The sequence below is a fragment of the Sinocyclocheilus grahami genome, unplaced genomic scaffold (genome assembly GCF_001515645.1).
Source record: "Sinocyclocheilus grahami isolate Dianchi unplaced genomic scaffold, SAMN03320097.WGS_v1.1 scaffold497.1, whole genome shotgun sequence".
In the NCBI taxonomy this organism is placed as follows: domain Eukaryota; kingdom Metazoa; phylum Chordata; class Actinopteri; order Cypriniformes; family Cyprinidae; genus Sinocyclocheilus; species Sinocyclocheilus grahami.
Genome location: NW_015505676.1, coordinates 112,524 through 130,061, shown reverse-complemented (window position 1 = coordinate 130,061; position 17,538 = coordinate 112,524). Strand labels below are relative to the sequence as shown.

General features: G+C 37.3%; 1 protein-coding gene across 1 annotated transcript in view; it reads right to left on the bottom strand.

The window, feature by feature from the left end:
* LOC107554306 (neuroligin-2-like) overlaps positions 1–17,538 on the bottom strand; it is a 99,600-nt gene that overhangs the window by 50,219 nt on the left and 31,843 nt on the right. The window contains exon 2 of the mRNA XM_016236784.1: positions 7,573–8,289. Within this exon, the coding sequence (XP_016092270.1) occupies positions 7,573–8,059 (487 nt within the window). The 5' untranslated portion in view covers positions 8,060–8,289. The remainder of the gene's footprint in view (positions 1–7,572; positions 8,290–17,538) is intronic.

Genomic DNA, 17,538 nt, shown 5'->3' with positions numbered 1-17,538 from the left:
ATGTATGTAAACTATTTTAAGATCTACTGTATATATATATATATATATATATATATATATATATATTATTTACAATCATAAATAATATATATAATATATAATATAATATACAAAAAATCAATAAAAAAATAAAGAAAATCATCCTTGAGTATTATGACAAATCAAATAAATTCACAATAAAACAAAATAAAACATCCAGTTTAGGCAGAGATATGCCCGAATGATTTCAAAAATGACAAATTTTGAATGCCAGAATGCTTAAAAGAAGTCCTTAATAGGCTTGGATTACTTCATGGAAAATAATAATTATAATTTTTTCCCATTTGATTTTGGGGTGAAATGTGAGCTTCTGTGAGATCTGACCAAAAAAAAAAATGCAAACATGCTGCATCCTTTAATATCAAGAGCTCAAAAACAATCCACAAAAGTGGGAACTGTATCATGCAAACTGCATTCAGCACAGATTTCGTTACACATTTGCGCAGTTACCTGACTAGCACAACTTCAATACGACTCGGGCGGTACAATAACAAACAGAGCATGCAAACAAGTGCCGCTATCAGAGGCCACAATTAATTCTCACTGAATTGCCCACAGTTGTTTGGAGTGATTCAATAGGGAAAAAAGCAAGACAAATTTTTGTATGCAGCTGAACTTACTGTACTTAGGGGGGAAAAGAAAAATATGGGAGAGAGAGAGAAGGAGACAGTATAATGGGAGATTTGCCTGCAGGGGATTGTCATGATTCACAGCATTGGTTTCAACCCTTGTCCCAGTAAGAAATGACTATTTACACTATGTGTGTGTGTGCACGTCACCCTACATGATATGATTGCAGCAAAGTGGCTTTAGGCACGTATGTATGCCGGAGATTGGGTTTATATGGGTGTTTGTGCCGTGATGCATATGTGTATATCGCAGAGGTTTGCCAGCTGTTGAGCACTGTGGGGAGGTGGACGGTGTCACAACTCTTAAACCACCACACACAACACGGCTGCGGCCAAACACATCAATATAACTGATATCTGATCTGCCCTGGGCTTGGGTTCAAAACATTCCACTGACTAGACAAATACAAACACATTTGATCCTGTCACATTGTATGAACACGCACACACTCACTCAGAAGCTGCATGAATGTGGTGTTCTGGATTCAGATGTGTTTAGCCGTGTGTTCTGCTTTTCTGAACAGCTGCATGGTTGTGAAACTGTGTTTGTTGGTGAACAGCATGAGTTGATAGTTCATTGCAGAGGTGAATCAAGCCTATCTACAGCTATCATAACATTCAAATTCAAACATTCACTTTTTTTTTTCCGTGGCTGCTCCAGATTTGCTCTCAGTTATGCATTAACATTGTTTCAGATGTTTCTCTTAAAATCCCTGTCCCTGTTCTCTTGGCGGCCATCTTGATAACAGCCCCAGGCAGCTATTCTCTAGTAGCTGTACAATGTAGAAAGACCTAAATCTACAAAACTGTATGTCAAGATTATGTTTCAATAACCAACAATAAAATCTGACAACAATATAATAAAAAATATATAGCCTATTTAGCTTTATAAGGTAAAAACGACTATTTTCACACTGGTCCAACTAATATGCATACTAATGCATTCTAGAGTAAACTGACTGGCCAATGTCTCATTTATATATAAGAAAGGATTTCAATTCTTATAACCACCATGATAAAAGTTATGAGTTTCATTAATTTCTATTCAAGAATCCATATTCACCATGCATGTCACTGAGAAAAATAAAAATCTACATGAGACATCTGTACAGTAATGACATTAATATGAATGTGAGTGGAAGATGTTAATATCAGCTTCATGTTTTTGCTATACAAAAGTTGTTTTTTGGAAAACTTAGATGCATTAAAATCTTTTCAATAGTCATATTCCTATCACAACTGGAACAGGGTCGAAAACTTTTCCCACACCTGTTAATGTGGGTGATTTAATAACACTTATCCATCATAAATATTATCAACCATAATATTGTTTTGCATGATTTTTAAAAATAAAAAAGTTGTCCTTTTGACAACTGAATTATTTTAGCTTTTATTTTGCTACTGATATGACCATAATTTTATCGAAAATGACTAAGTGCACCTTCAGAGAGATCTAATTTGCAATTTTTCCGTCTTTCCTGGATTGTTTTTAAATTGAAACCTGATCTCTAACTGTAGATAAAACAGATTCCTTGTCCTTTTATCAGAAATTCTGTCTCTGTGAAATTGCTGTGTGATTCTGCCAATTTCCTGACATTTATTGAGATATCATTTTAAGATATTTTGTACATACTGAGCTTTCTTATTCGAAAACTCTGCAGTAGAATGGTGATGAGGAGCATGACCAGTGTGTGTATGCTTGTGTGTCACGGCCGGGTCATCAATCACCAGCATCATTGATTGAATATTGATCAGCGTGGGCCATAATTCAGCATCTCTATCACACGCAGCCTTACCAGCAGACCCACAGCAGCAGAAACCTCTCATTTCAAGCAAACAATAGAGCAAATCTTATATACTTGTGCCAATTAGAGGAGAATGAGAAGACAATAGGAGCATATGCATCTTATGTACACACACTCTCCCTCGCTGCCCCTCTGTTTCTTTCTCTCCATCTCTCGTTCCCCTGCAGAAGAATCCTGATCCAATTTTCACCCGACCAAGGGCTGCTAGGATGGCAGAAATAGCAGCATTAGTTTGAGTTTTGTTCTTGCATCAAAAGCTATTGACACCATAGTTCTTCTGCAGCGTCGACCAACTGGTTATTTATTTACCTTCACCAACATCACTAGACCCCAAATGCAAAATTCTCCCAACCCGCAGTGCCCCTAAGTGAATCTACATTTATATAATGCTGCCAAGCTTCAATTGACTATTGAACTGTTACCATCTTTTTGTTTAGCTGTGCACCTTATTGATTGTATCAAAGGTATTTTTTATTTGGAGCTCAGCCTTGAATGAAGAGAAGTGAGCGCTACGCTTCAATCTGCTTGACAAAACACGTCTGGGTGAAATCAAATTTCTCCTGACGTGACCGAGAAGCGGCCCCACCTCTGCTTCTGAAGCACAGTCATACGTCACGTTTTTTCAGAGTCAAATGCCACATGCCTGAAGGAAATACCAGTGCTTGTACGGCAGAGAATGAATAGTGTTACATTTTTAGGTGAATTTAGGATTATGCTTTGGTTCTGAGTAAATGAAATGCCACATTGCAAGCTCCTTAAACTTCGGCTTTGTCATGACACCCAGTCTTGTTTTCTGCCGGCTGTGCATTAGAATCAACACACATAATGTGACTTCTGTGCAGTCTTTGCAGTTTAAAGAGAAGAAAACAAGGCCAAATGCAATTCAGTATGCAAATAAATTTTAGAAAGAAACCAGTAAGCAATGGTGTCAAGGCTTTTGGTTAGATTTTGAAACAATTAATTAACAATATGCAGAAATGATGCACATTGATCAGTTAAAAAAAATGAGCTAATAATTTAAAGTTAATTTAAATTCATTCAACAAATTTGAATGAAGACTATACATGAAGTGATCTGAGCTGAAATAGCAGAAATGGGAAGAGATGGATAAAAATAGACTGACAAACCAAACATTTGCCTCATCTGGTGCTAAACAAAATAAGCAGAATGAGCAAATAAACAGCACTGTCAGCAGACGCAATTAACCGTGTGAGAATTCCTCCCAAAATATTTAGGAATATCAATATAACGCGGCCTTGCAATCATCGCAATAAAAATTAAACAATATTGGCTGTTAAACTGGATGTAGCATCAAATTTGCATTTCCAATTAAGCATTAATCACATAAACTGACTAAACTAATTGTGGCTGATTTGTTTAATTAGTTCAATTTCAAATTCACAGAGAGAGTGATCACTTTTATGTTCTAATACAAGAGAAGATTAGAGGTGAGAAGATGCTTGTCATTTGAATTCTATGATTATCTATCTGTCTATACAATGCATATTGTCAGCTCAGAATTAGAGTTAAAAAATTAAATCTGATAAAAATGAATTCCGAGTGAATATCCTGCTGAGTAAATACTTTCTAAATAATATAAGAAATGGTAGTAATCACAATATTGTTAGTAGAATGCTAAATGAAAGGCAACCATTTTTTGTTTATAATATCATGCATACTAATTTTTAACACTCAGGATAAATGGGCTAATATCATAGGAGGAGATCCCTTGCAAGAGGATCATCATATTTGTGGCTTCTTCGAAAAGTCTGAAAATGCCTGAGAAAGAGAGAGTAAACGAGCAAGAAGGAGAGATAGATGAGATAATTACAGTTCCTTCTACTCATTTGGCTGTAAACTACACTCACATCCCCACCAACATGTCCAAAAGTCCTACACTAAACACCCACCAAAGGTAAACTGAAATGGAGTGAAAGCGCCAAGTCCAGATCCATTAAATCCCTCCCAAACCTGTGAATGATTCTCAGCGCAGTGACTGTGTGTAGGAATCCCCGTCAGTGAGTGTGTGCTGGACAATTTTTTGACAAGACTCACTAGCTGCGCAGTGGCGCTTGGCACACATAAACATGGGAAGCGATGAGTGTGGAGAGCGTGTACACCACCACAACACTGTCAGATGCATTAATCACTTACTGTGGAGGAACTGTTTTTCTGGGTTGCTGTGAACAAGAGGGTTTTTGTGTGTTTTTTTGTGTTGTAGACCCATATTAACACTGCAAAGGCAGCATCAAAGTCCCGTCTGAAGAATTCACACACTTTCAATGCAGTCATACGTCTGCATGCATACTGCAGATCCACTGCATTGCTGTCTGTAAAAATACTGCAACCTTATACACATAAAACACATACTCACAGATTCCCTTGTGTGTACATGCAATTCATCTTCATAATTATGAAAAAATATCTTCTCTTTTTATGTGGCCCAAATTTGAATAATATTTCTTATTAGGGAAAAATCTATTTCTGTTCAGAGAAGCTGATTCTTTGAACTCTTGTGTAAATAACACATGGACTTTTTGATGTTTCCAAGTTTACTGTGTGAAAATAGGAATCCCCGTCAGTGAGTGTGTGCTGGACAATTTTTTGACAAGACTCACTAGCTGCGCAGTGGCGCTTGGCACACATAAACATGGGAAGCGATGAGTGTGGAGAGCATGTACACCACCACAACACTGTCAGATGCATTAATCACTTACTGTGGAGGAACTGTTTTTCTGGGTTGCTGTGAACAAGAGGGTTTTTGTGTGTTTTTTTGTGTTGTAGACCCATATTAACACTGCAAAGGCAGCATCAAAGTCCCGTCTGAAGAATTCACACACTTTCAATGCAGTCATACGTCTGCATGCATACTGCAGATCCACTGCATTGCTGTCTGTAAAAATACTGCAACCTTATACACATAAAACACATACTCACAGATTCCCTTGTGTGTACATGCAATTCATCTTCATAATTATGAAAAAATATCTTCTCTTTTTATGTGGCCCAAATTTGAATAATATTTCTTATTAGGGAAAAATCTATTTCTGTTCACAGAAGCTGATTCTTTGAACTCTTGTGTAAATAACACATGGACTTTTTGATGTTTCCAAGTTTACTGTGTGAAAATTCTCTCAGATTAAGATTAATCACTAATTATTTATCTCATTCATTCTTATTTATGATGTTTACATGTGGATCTACAGCTGAAAACTGCTAAGAAACTGATAGGTAAGAAAAGGCACAAATGAGATATTTAATGTTGCAATTTCTTCTCCTAGACAGCAATAAGATTAAACTGAGACTTCAAAAATGATGTTGTCTCATTAACAGTAGATATACTTGACAATATGTAGCACTTTATTTTATTAGTACAACGTTCTGTCATGAAACTCTAGATGGTGTAGGCCGATAGGTTCCAACTCAATCTGATATAATCATATGATTATTCACATGGGGCAGCTGATTGGTTTCTTACATATCAGCAGCCAATGAGCTTGCTGCTCAACATTCAAATACTTGGCTAGTGCTTGCTGTAGCAGTTGCAGCGCACTTCAGAAACCCTCCACCTTCCCCAGCTTCACCTGTATAGATCTGCTACGGGGTGATTTCATTCATGTATGTTATATATGGGGGTTATTTCATACATGTTATATGTGCAGCAGCAGTATTTCCTACATGCTCACAGCAGCATGTCTGTGGATGTATTGGCAGTTGCAATTCTCGGTACTAGTAATAACTACGCGGCAGCAGTGTAGCAGAACTATTCCACCAAGACCAAACACATTAACACTGTCATGTATACAATGATAAAACTCTCCCAGAGTTGTCATGACAGAACTCTAAGTAACTTATCAACTAGATATCAACTATTAGTCATTAGAGTAGACTGTCTGTTTAATATCTGCTAACACTTTATTTTGATGGTCTTTTAACACACAGTTTACTGACTTTAAACTTTTTAAGCTTAAACTTTGCAATTACTTACCAACTTATTCTACTAAACCTAACACTAATCCTAACCTAACAGTCTAATAATACTCGAATGAGAGTTAGTTGAATGTCTAAAGTGGATTATCGAAATAAAGTGTAACCTGACAACCTATTTTATTTTCAAAGCTAGAGCAAGATTCAAACCTGTGATCACTTGCAAAAAGTATTCCTCTAAGCTACATCATTTGAGCTGCTCGAAGACTGAAATTCTAGAATCGCCCCTGCAATGGATGCATCATCTGACTGCAATCTCTACAGCACTTAGTGAATGTATATCTACAAATTAAGGAGGACTGATTTACAGACTCACTGTAATGGACAGGCACATTAACACACTCAAAGAGTACACAGAGTTGCTAAAATGCAAAAGTGATATTAGCATTAGAGGACCTCCTGTGTATATGGTTTCATCATTGAAGAGCTTTCATCTCTCGAACAAACACGCATTGCCTGCCATACTCCCATGACTATGACAACCCAATTCAAGAGCTGGCACAGTGAGACATTACCTAGCAGTCTCTGCACAATCCATTTACAAACTACAGGCCCATTTATCAGAGACTTTAGCACATGCTCAGATTGTTGCCTGTGCAGTTTCAGTAACAATCACTGACTGGAGCATGTTAAATATCTCTTGTGCTCAAAAGAGTTCTTGCTCTCTTTATCTCTGGCAACTACCCTTTTGTATGCACTAAATGCAAGTAATTTAACTTAAACCCTAAATGCGATTACAAGCAACAAATTACTGTAGCTTCTTTTACAGGAGAACAAAAAGAAAATGATCCCAAGGTTATCCGGAGAACGGGTTATGAAGAAATTGTCTTATTTGGAGGTGTAACAGTTGTAAATGAGTTTGAATCATCTGTTTTATGTCCCGTAATCTCTCTGTACCCCATACCACTACAGTAAGCTCTGGAAAAGGATAGAATCACTTGAGAAGAATACAGGTGATTAGTCTCCTAATCACTCCCAATCACCAGAGCTGGGGATGATGAACATGCTATGTTTTCTTGTGTGGGTGAAAATATGTTTAAAGTGAGTAAGAATGAACATGGATGAAACATAAATGTACCACAGATTAATTTATATGGGCTTCTGAAACTTACCGTCCTCTGTGGGAACGTAGACGTTGAGATAAAGGCAGTCCTCGCTCTGGTTCTGTACATAAGCCGCGGCAGCATCCAGGTTGTCTGTGAACCATACGGGAAGCATGATCTCTGGCAGCACCCCGTGGATGTTTTGTGGGCACACTGGTGCAAACTGGGTAGCGTTACGGATCTCCTGCCAGGAGCCTGGTGCCTCCGGGGGCTGGAAGCGCCTCTCACCTACTGGTGGGGTGGCATAGGGGACGCCCAAGTACTGCTCAACCGGACCCAGAATCTCATTGTTCAGCTCCTTGCGTACGCCCCGAAGCTTCCCATAGCCAGTGGTGACCATAGGGTGCTTGGCGGCGGTGAGGTCTGCCCGCTGGCAGGAGGACAGTGCCAGGCGAAGTGCCAAGCCCAGCAGCCACACCAGGCAAGTTTCAGATATACGGCGCGGGCAGGAGATGGACGTCTCCCGCCGTGATCGTGCCACGCCCACTGATGACATGCTTTGGCTGGGGTGAGCAGCGCCCCAGCGATAGGGGGGAGGATATGAAACAGACAAGGAAGAAGAGTTTCAAGCTGTCCTGGTGACGCCGAAGTTAAGGGCTTTGTGGAAGTGAGGGTGTGCGTATCCTCAGCAGAGCACAGAAGAGGCCTGCTGACACTGAGCGGCGAATAACTTCATCCTGATGTTAGTGCAACATGTGCATCTATTGCGATTTGCTCATTAGTTTCCTACAGGGAGAGAGAGACAGGCAGAAAGATAGATATCATTAACTGCTGACAGTAAAACATGCATTCCAACATTATCGAACACAATAAAAGGTAATTACAGTATTGCCTGAGGTTTAAAAATCATATCAACTATAAACATGTGAAACATGAATCTAATTAAATATCATTTGTTCCACTGTATATAATCTTTCTCTTAATGTTTGTTTAATATCTTGGTTGAAATATCTCCTTCTCTTTCTGGAGTATTCTCTAAGGCGCATAATTACAGATGCGTATCTGGATCATGGGCCGTTCTCACCAGCGTGTTGTCACATCGTCAAGAGGTGTGCCACAGCGACACACATTCACGCTCGGGTACCGGGGGGGGTGTGAAATACTGAGTGTGCTGCTTAATTGACTCCCTCGGAGGAGATGACAGCACCAAGTGTGTTCATTTTAAGTTCCCCCCGACGTGCCGTTGCTCTAGAGTCTTGGTTCCTGCCTCCCCTCCGTTCCACTTGACTTAGCCGTGCTAGTTTCAATCTCGCTAGAGTAGATGGGGGCATTTGGGCGTAATAACTGCCTGCTGCTGACAGTCTATGACAATCACCTCACCCCACCCCCCATGACATAATGATCTACAAGGAATGCGAGGGAAGCATTTACAGCCATTTTGGCACAAAAAGACATTATGAATGGGGACTGGGTGTACAGAGACAGACCAATTTAAAATCGTCCTATAATGAGACACTTAATTCTGGAGTCATACAGGGTAACAGGAATCAGTGATTCAAGAACGATGATGTCATACGCAATTGGTCCTGGAAACTGCTTCCAGAATGACTAATCAGTCATGTGGACAGCATGTATCTGTGCTTAAAAATATATGGACAATAAAGGCATCCAGTACCAAGTGGTGTTATTTTAACATTATTTACAGTATATACTATTATTAATTAAAATATTGATTTCTATTTCAATATTTGAAATAGGGGCTTTCATTTAATTTTATTTAAGTTTTAATAATTTAGCACTTCAGCTTAAACTTATTTCAGATAGTTGCCTTGGCATTTAAGTTTATTAAGCTTACCTTTTCATCTAAAATTTACATTAACAATTTAAAAAATATGATTTTTAAGCAATTTATGTTAAATTAACAATAACAACACTGTTACAAAGAGTATCTAAAACTAAAATCTGATACAAACTACATGGGATATTTGGATACAGGCAAAGCATAAGATATGTTTACGCATTTAGGCTCATAATAAAGGTGAACATAAGTAGGCCTATGTGGAAGCATTGCAGTATTTTTGGATTTTATACACTGATCATGGGGGGAAAATATGTGGTATGGATTTACAGTTTTTTTTCAATTGCTAACATCCCTTTGTCCAATCTTTAGTCACATTTTCAAAACTCTAAACACAATTAGCACAACATACGTTTGTTGTGACCATACCATTAACACAATTCGTGTTGTTTTCATGCAATATTCAGTCAATTAACATGTTTCCAAAATGCTTAAATTTTCTTTTGACACAAGTTTACATCATACCAAAATCATGGATCTTTATTTTTATTTATTTATTTTTTTTTACAAATGCTTAAACACATAATGTCAGAAATAAAGACCTAATGTTCCAAACTTTAAATATAGTGTAAAGCCTCTACTTCTGCAACAACAGCAGCTTAAAAGAGCTGATAAAAATTATTTTAATTACTAATAATTGAGAAATAGCTGATTCCAATCTTAATGAATAATTATTTTATATAATTATTCATTAAGATAGTCTTTCCATTACATGGCCATGCACAATAAAAAGGCACTCTCTGGGTTGGTTTTGGTCAAAACAATACAGAACAACACAGAGAAGTGTAACCCTGTTGAAATATGTTCTGTAGTATAACATATACAAGTTTGAATAAATAATTTCATAGTTTACTAAATAGAGTTTAAGGTTAAAAAAGTTAAGATTCATTGACCAGCAAAGAAGTTATGATTTTGCTCAATGAGAGAAATGTCTATGGAGTAAGAACATCCAGACACAAGGCTATATTTCGCGCAGGCTATATTCAGCCTGAACAATTCAATCTTTCATAACAGTACACTGTCCATCATAACTGACACATTTATACATAGAAAACCGAAAACTGTTCATTTGTATACTGCACACTTGTAAAAACATATCTATACATTCATTTAAAGTAGTCATATGATGTTGCTAAAAAGAACATTATTTAGTGTATTTGGTGTAATGAAATGTGTTTATTCGGTTTAAGGTAAAAAAAAACACATTATTTTCCACATACTGTACATTATTGTTTCTCCTCTATGCCCCACCTTTCTGAAACGCGTCGATTTTTACCTATTATCACACAGTTCTTATTAGGTTTATCATTTTATTATATCAGTCTCATATTAATCAAGACAGTATGTGATGCTTTACATATGTTTAAACTATATACAGTGGTGTGAAAAAGTGTTGGCCCCCTTCCTGATTTCTTATTTTTTTGCATGTTTGTCACACTTTAATGTTAATTGCCCCCTAAACCTAATAACTGGTTGGGCCACCCTTAGCAGCAACAACTGCAATCAAGCGTTTGCGATAACTTGCAATGAGTCTGTTACAGCGCTGTGGAGGAATTTTGGTCCACTCATCTATGCAGAATTGTTGTAATTCGGCCACATTGGAGGGTTTTCGAGCATGAACTGCCTTTTTAAGGTCATGCCACAGCATCTCAATAGGATTCAGGTCAGGACTTTGACTAGGCCACTCCAAAGTCTTCATTTTGTTTTTCTTCAGCCATTCAGAGGTGGACTTGCTGGTGTGTTTTGGATCATTGTCCTGCTGCAGAACCCAAGTTCGCTTCAGCTTGAGATCACGAACAGATGGCCGGACATTCAACTTTAGGATTTTTTGGTAAACAGCAGAATTCATGGTTCCATTTATCACAGCAAGTCTTCCAGGTCCTGAAGCAGCAAAACAGCCCCAGACCATCACACTACCACCACCATATTTTACTGTTGGTATGATGTTCTTTTTCTGAAATGCAGTGTTACTTTTACGCCAGACGTAATGGGACACACACCTTCCAAAAAGTTCAACTTATGTCTCGTCAGTCCACAGAGTATTTTCCCAAAAGTCACATATTTCATTTCCAGTAAGGACACCAGGGAACTTCCTAGTGCTGTGGGGGCCGCATGCAATCGGTGATCCAGAACACACAGTTACACAAACACTGTTTCTCTGAGGGAAAGCTTTATTGATAAAACTGGATATGGTCAGTTTATAAATCACTCAGACAATTTGCGAATGTGTGTTTGTGTATGTGAAATGGCCTAGCTGTGTGTAAGAAGCCCACGCGAAGCCCTTGTTGATTAGCTGCGTGTGGGCTAGGTTAGGCCCTCAGGGGCAGCAGTAAGTCTGCAAGTAAAACAACGTACGCCCCTCTTCTGCCTCTCGTTGGAGGAAGCAGTGTGTTCAGAGGAAATGCAGTCCTTCTGGACCTGCCAATAAAGCACTCACTGCTAAAAGGGCATGCAAAGGGACCCTAATCGAGAGGACTGCGTGTTGAAAAAACACACCGCTCATTCTCCGCCCACTACAGTAAGTGACTCTGACGCACACTTGCCGTTCGGCTCGGGTCCTTATGCTTGATGTGTTCGGCAGCAGGTTTGGGCTCAGATCCATTTTAGTTCAGCAGATTCAGGAGATTAATGCAACTCTTGAGGTGAGTTCGATAAAAACCTGCGAGGGCCCGTACAGATGATTTGAATTGCAAGCAGAATTTTAGCATTTGCTCAGTCGATATGAAAGTGACCCTGAACTGGCTCAAAGGGTAAAGTCACTAATCCTAGGCAATGAGATATAGAGATTCATCCATCTCTCTCCAAAAGAACTCTTCTCTAATGACATCATAATGCTCTTTTAGTACTGTTTGCCAAGTATTAAACTTCAGCATGAAACTCCTTGCTTAGGCTAACATTACTATTAGACCCTTTAAGAACAGTGAGTATTTAACACTAAATTTTAACATACTTAGACGTGACTTTAGCATGTACATGATAATGATGCATCTAATATTTAATTATACAGTATATGTATATTCAAAACATATACAGCGGGTAAAATAAGTATTGAACACGTCACCATTTTTCTCAGTAAATATATTTCTAAAAGTGCTGTTGACAAGAAATGTTCACCAGATGTCGGTAAAAACCCAAGTAATCCAAACATACAAAGAAAACAATACAAATAAGTTCAGAAATTAAGTTATGTGTAATAAAATGGAATGACACATGGAAAAAGTATTGAACTACTGAAATGTATTTAATACTTTGTACAAAAGCCTTTGCTGGTAATGACAGCTTCAAGACCCCTCCTGTATGGAGAAACTAGTCGCATGCATTGCTCAGGTGTGATTTTGGCCCATTCTTCCACAGAGTCTTCAAATCTTGAAAGTTCTGTGGGCCTCTTCTATGAATTCTGATCTTTAGTTCTTATTTTCTATTGGATTCAAGTCAGGTGATTGGCTGGGCCATTCTAGCAGCTTTATTTTCTTTTTATGAAACCAATTGAGAGTTTCCTTGGCTGTGTTTGGGATCATTGTCTTGCTTAGGGGTGGGCGATACGGAAAAAATATCATATCACAAATTATTATTATTTTTTTTTAGAAATATCACGATTCATGATTTTATCACAATTCTTTGTCATGTTGGTTTTACTATTTTGCAAGTTGTCTGAGCATTACAGCCAAACTAATTTCCGTTTTATAAATACAAAGCCTTTCAAGGTAACAAAAAAACAAACAAAAAAAGAATGGCAGATATTTAGGACAAAGTGGGCGAAGAAAAATCTGTCATTATTTTATCTTTGTTATTAAAAAATAAGAACAAAGATACACATTACAACTACACATAATATACAAATAGGTGTATTTAGCAGGAGCATTCAAGAAATTGAATGAACAAATAAAAATAAAACACTATATAGACTGATTCCTAATGCAACTGTATTAAAGTAGTGAGTGATTTTTCTCTTTTTGTTTTTGTTGTTTTATTAACATTAAAGGAATATTTCACCCAAAAATAAAAATTCAGTCATCTGTTTGTCAATTCTGTCATAGTGTTTTATTTTTATACCACCATTTACCCACTCAAACGAATGAGTTTCTTTTTTTCTGCTGAACATAAATGCTTTTTTAAAGAACGTGGAAAACCAAACAGTTGCTTGTTCACAGTGTCTTTCATAGTATTTTTTTCCTACTATCAAATTCAATGTTGACCAGCAACTGTTTGGTTACCCACATTTTTCAAAATATCTTCTCTTGTGTTAAGCACAAGAAAGAAATTAATACAGGTTTGGAACAACGTGACTGAGTAAGTGAGTAAATAAATAAATTTTAGGGTGAACTATGCCTTTAATGACAGTCAGCTGCATGTTTAGTACTGTCCCTTTAAGACCTTTAAGACACATCTAATATACAGGCACGTATCCATTTTCTCTCAACTGTTTACTTTCATTTTAGACATAACCAACTGAGTCTATATGTAAACCTTGTGTGTTTTGACAGTATTGGCGCAAAAGATAACTTAGTTCAGTAATCAGGCGCTGTTTGACTATGGTATTATATCTCTGCCACAATTATGCGCACGGAAGATCATATTTTGAGAGCGCAAAAGTGCGTTTTGCACGCGCGCGAACTGAATTTTGTGGAGAAAATGTTTGTCTCGCAAAGAAGAAAGTATTGTGAGCGCACAGAAATCAATTTTGCATTTAAAATAAGTTTTTGGATTTGTGCAGACCTTCTCTTTTGTGCGTGCAACGTTTCACTAGCTTGCTCCCTTGATGCCCGCCCTCAGTGCTCTCTAAATGCCAATGGCTCACTTGCTCAACACAACCCAGTATTACGATACTGGGTTACCATAATTCCGGCCAATCAGAGACAAGGCTGCTAAATTTTGATTGGCTGCCTTGACAACCAATCACAACATTCCTTGCATTACCACGACAGCAGAAGAGGAAAAATATAGTGCATGCATAATTATTATGCAAGTTGATATTCTGATCATATTTTTTTCCAAGCACATTTTTCCAATTCCAAACGACATCAATATTAATAACTACTATTAATCTTGTATTTAGTCATTTATAATTGATATATAATTATTCATGAAGGCTGGAAGTTAAAAATGCCTTATATTCAGGTGTGCATAATTATTAAGCAGATTTTCTTTTACAGATAAAATGAGCCAAAAAAGAGATTTAACTCAGACTGAAAGTCAAAAATTATTAAATGCCCATGAGAAATATTCAAAACTAATACAATGCTAGAAATTGCAAAGTTAATGCATAACCATTGGACAGCAAAATGCTCAGTGGGTCAGCAGGGTCAGTCAAAAACATGTGGAGAAGAAAAGATGCATGTTAACTGGAAAATAATTAGGAATTAAGGTGAAGAATTAGGTGTGAAAGCACCAGGAACCCTTTAGTCTCCAGCGCCACCATTTTCCAGAACTGCAACCTACCTGGAGTCTCCAGAAGTACAAGGTGTCAGGCTCTCAGAGACTTAGGTTAAGTATAGAATCCTAAAAAATGACCCTTACTTAATAATCACATACTGAAGTGTAGTAAAATACCTGAAGACTGTTTTTTTTAAATATAGGCTTTATAGACAGATAAGTTGAGAGTGACTCTTGAAGGACCAACACCACATCCTCTTGTACCACTTGCATCTGGCAGTAAGTTTTGGGAGTTAATTTTTAGTCCATCTCGAGATTGTATCTGTAGAAGATAACCTGTTTAATAATTATGCACACCTGAATATATGGCGTTTTTCACTTCCAGCCTTCATGAACAATTATATATCGGTTATAAGTGATTAAATACAAGATTAATAGTAGTTATTAAGATTGATGTTGTTTGGAATTGGTAAAATGTGCTTGGAAAAAAATATAATCAGAATATCAACTTGCATAATAATTATGCATGCACTGTATTTTCCCTCTTCTGCTGTCATCAGTAATGCAGGGAATGTTGTGATTGGTTGTCAAGGCAGCCAATCAGAATTTAGCAGCCTAGTCTCTGATTAGCTGGAATTATGGCGTTTTGTAATGCTGGGTTGTGTTGAGCAAGCCAGCCGTCAGCATTTAGAGAGCACTGAGGGCAGGCATCAAGGGAGCAAGCTAGTGAAACATTGCACGCGCAAAAGAGGTCTGCACACATCCAAAAACTTATTTTAAATGCAAAATTGATTTTAGTGCGCTCGAAATACTTTTTCCTTTGCGAGACGGACATTTTCTCCACAAAACTCAGATTGCGCGTGTGCAAAATGCCCTTTTGTGCACTCAAAATATGATCTTTCGCGTGCAGAATTGGCAGAGATCTAACCCCATATTTGACAGGCTTTTTAGTGCGCGTGCTTTGGGTGTACGCGGCACTCAGAAAAAGCGCACGTCAGACCAGCGCGCGAATGAAACATTTAAAAGCACATGCAAATAATGTACTTTTGTGACTGCAAATAAGTGCAGTCCTGTGAGAGTAACTCTACCGCTGAGTTAACACTGATGTGAATGTATGTGGCGTTGTACAGCATTGAGACTGAGGTGTCAGAACTGCAGCTGACAGAATGTGCGCTGTAGCACGATGCTACAATATTTCTTCAAAAGCAGATCGTGAAAACATTTTTATCGTCCACGATCAAAAATCGGCATATTGCACACCACTAGAATTCAGGTTGAATGATTGCACTCAATTGGCCTATAGTTTATGATGAATAAACTTGTTTGAAATGTGCTTTTACAGTAGTTGATGTAATTAATAAATAATTCCATGTATTATTAAAATTTACATTAATAAAATAATTAATATAATAAATTAAATAATAAAGTCACCAGCAACAATATGCCATTTGGGGTCTTTTGGCCATATTATGAAGGCCTACCTTTTAATTAAATAATTAAATAAATACATAAATAAATAAATGTTTACTCTACGAATATAAATGAATTACTGTGTCAACAGATACTCAATAACAAATAGACATAACTTCAGCATTCAACATTAAAAAAAAAAATAAATAAATACATTTGATCATTTTACCTCGACCAGGTACCACTCATGATTTCTTCATAAAATGTCAAAAACTATTTATATGATGTGCTCTCTATAATATAATCAACAATCCCATTTAAAGAGCCTTTTATATTTTCAATCCTTTTTCTAAACATTATCCATTTACCAGCTGTAAAATCCAAGCTAGGTCCGACCTCTATCATCCACAAACAACCTCGGATAACAACCGCTGTCTCAGTCTTCACAATTTAGCACCGCTTCACTACATGATCCTGTAACGGCTCTAACCTTCTCCATCAGTCTAAAGTCGTTACTATCACCTCCAGGTGTGACCGCCTGACCTGAGCCATCAGCCGCTGCTCAACATCCATCTACAATCTCCTGCCGAGGATCTGGCACCGCCCCAAACCAAACAATACCCTGGAGGGAACAGCACGATTCTGACAACTGCAGGGGGACAGTCAAGTGCCAATTAGTGACATGGAGTGAATATGGAAAGTGCTTTTTTAGCTACATGTAGATTTCTTAATAGTGCAAGGCTCCATTTGCGATTATGACACAAATCAATCAGGCAGCACATCTCATCAAACACATTCATCATAAACTAAACAAGTGAATGGGAATTACTAAGTATTGTTCAGTTCAGGGTCGCTTATTAGAACAGAAAGCAGGGTATCGTTGTGAAGTCCGGTTTATTTCCATGAAATGGTTGAAAGAAATTATTCTTTTAATTTGAGTCAGCAGTCAAGGCATTCCTAGAACGCTCCAAGTTGCAGTTTACATGTAGCTAAATAAAAATAAAAAAGGAAATAGTTCTGTTTGTCTCCATTTCTTTGAATAAATTGCAGGTAGTTGACTCATAAAGTGTCATCAATATCAATATTTTTTCTTCAATAGTTAATTTTAAATGGTCCTGAAATGTGTGACCGCAAACTAAGTAAACATAGTTAATATAATCTCAGAATTATAGCTGCATGCATAATAATTACAAAAATGAAAACAATGAAAACATAAAAATGACTAAAACATCAACTTCATTTTCATGTCAACTTTGATTCTCAACAGATTGTTATCAAATGTTGACTTATGTTACTAACAAAAGCTGTCATGATAATATAATTTCAATACAAAAAGAAAAGGATTCATGATAACAATATTATTATTGTTTGCAGGAATTTGGAAGAAAAATGTT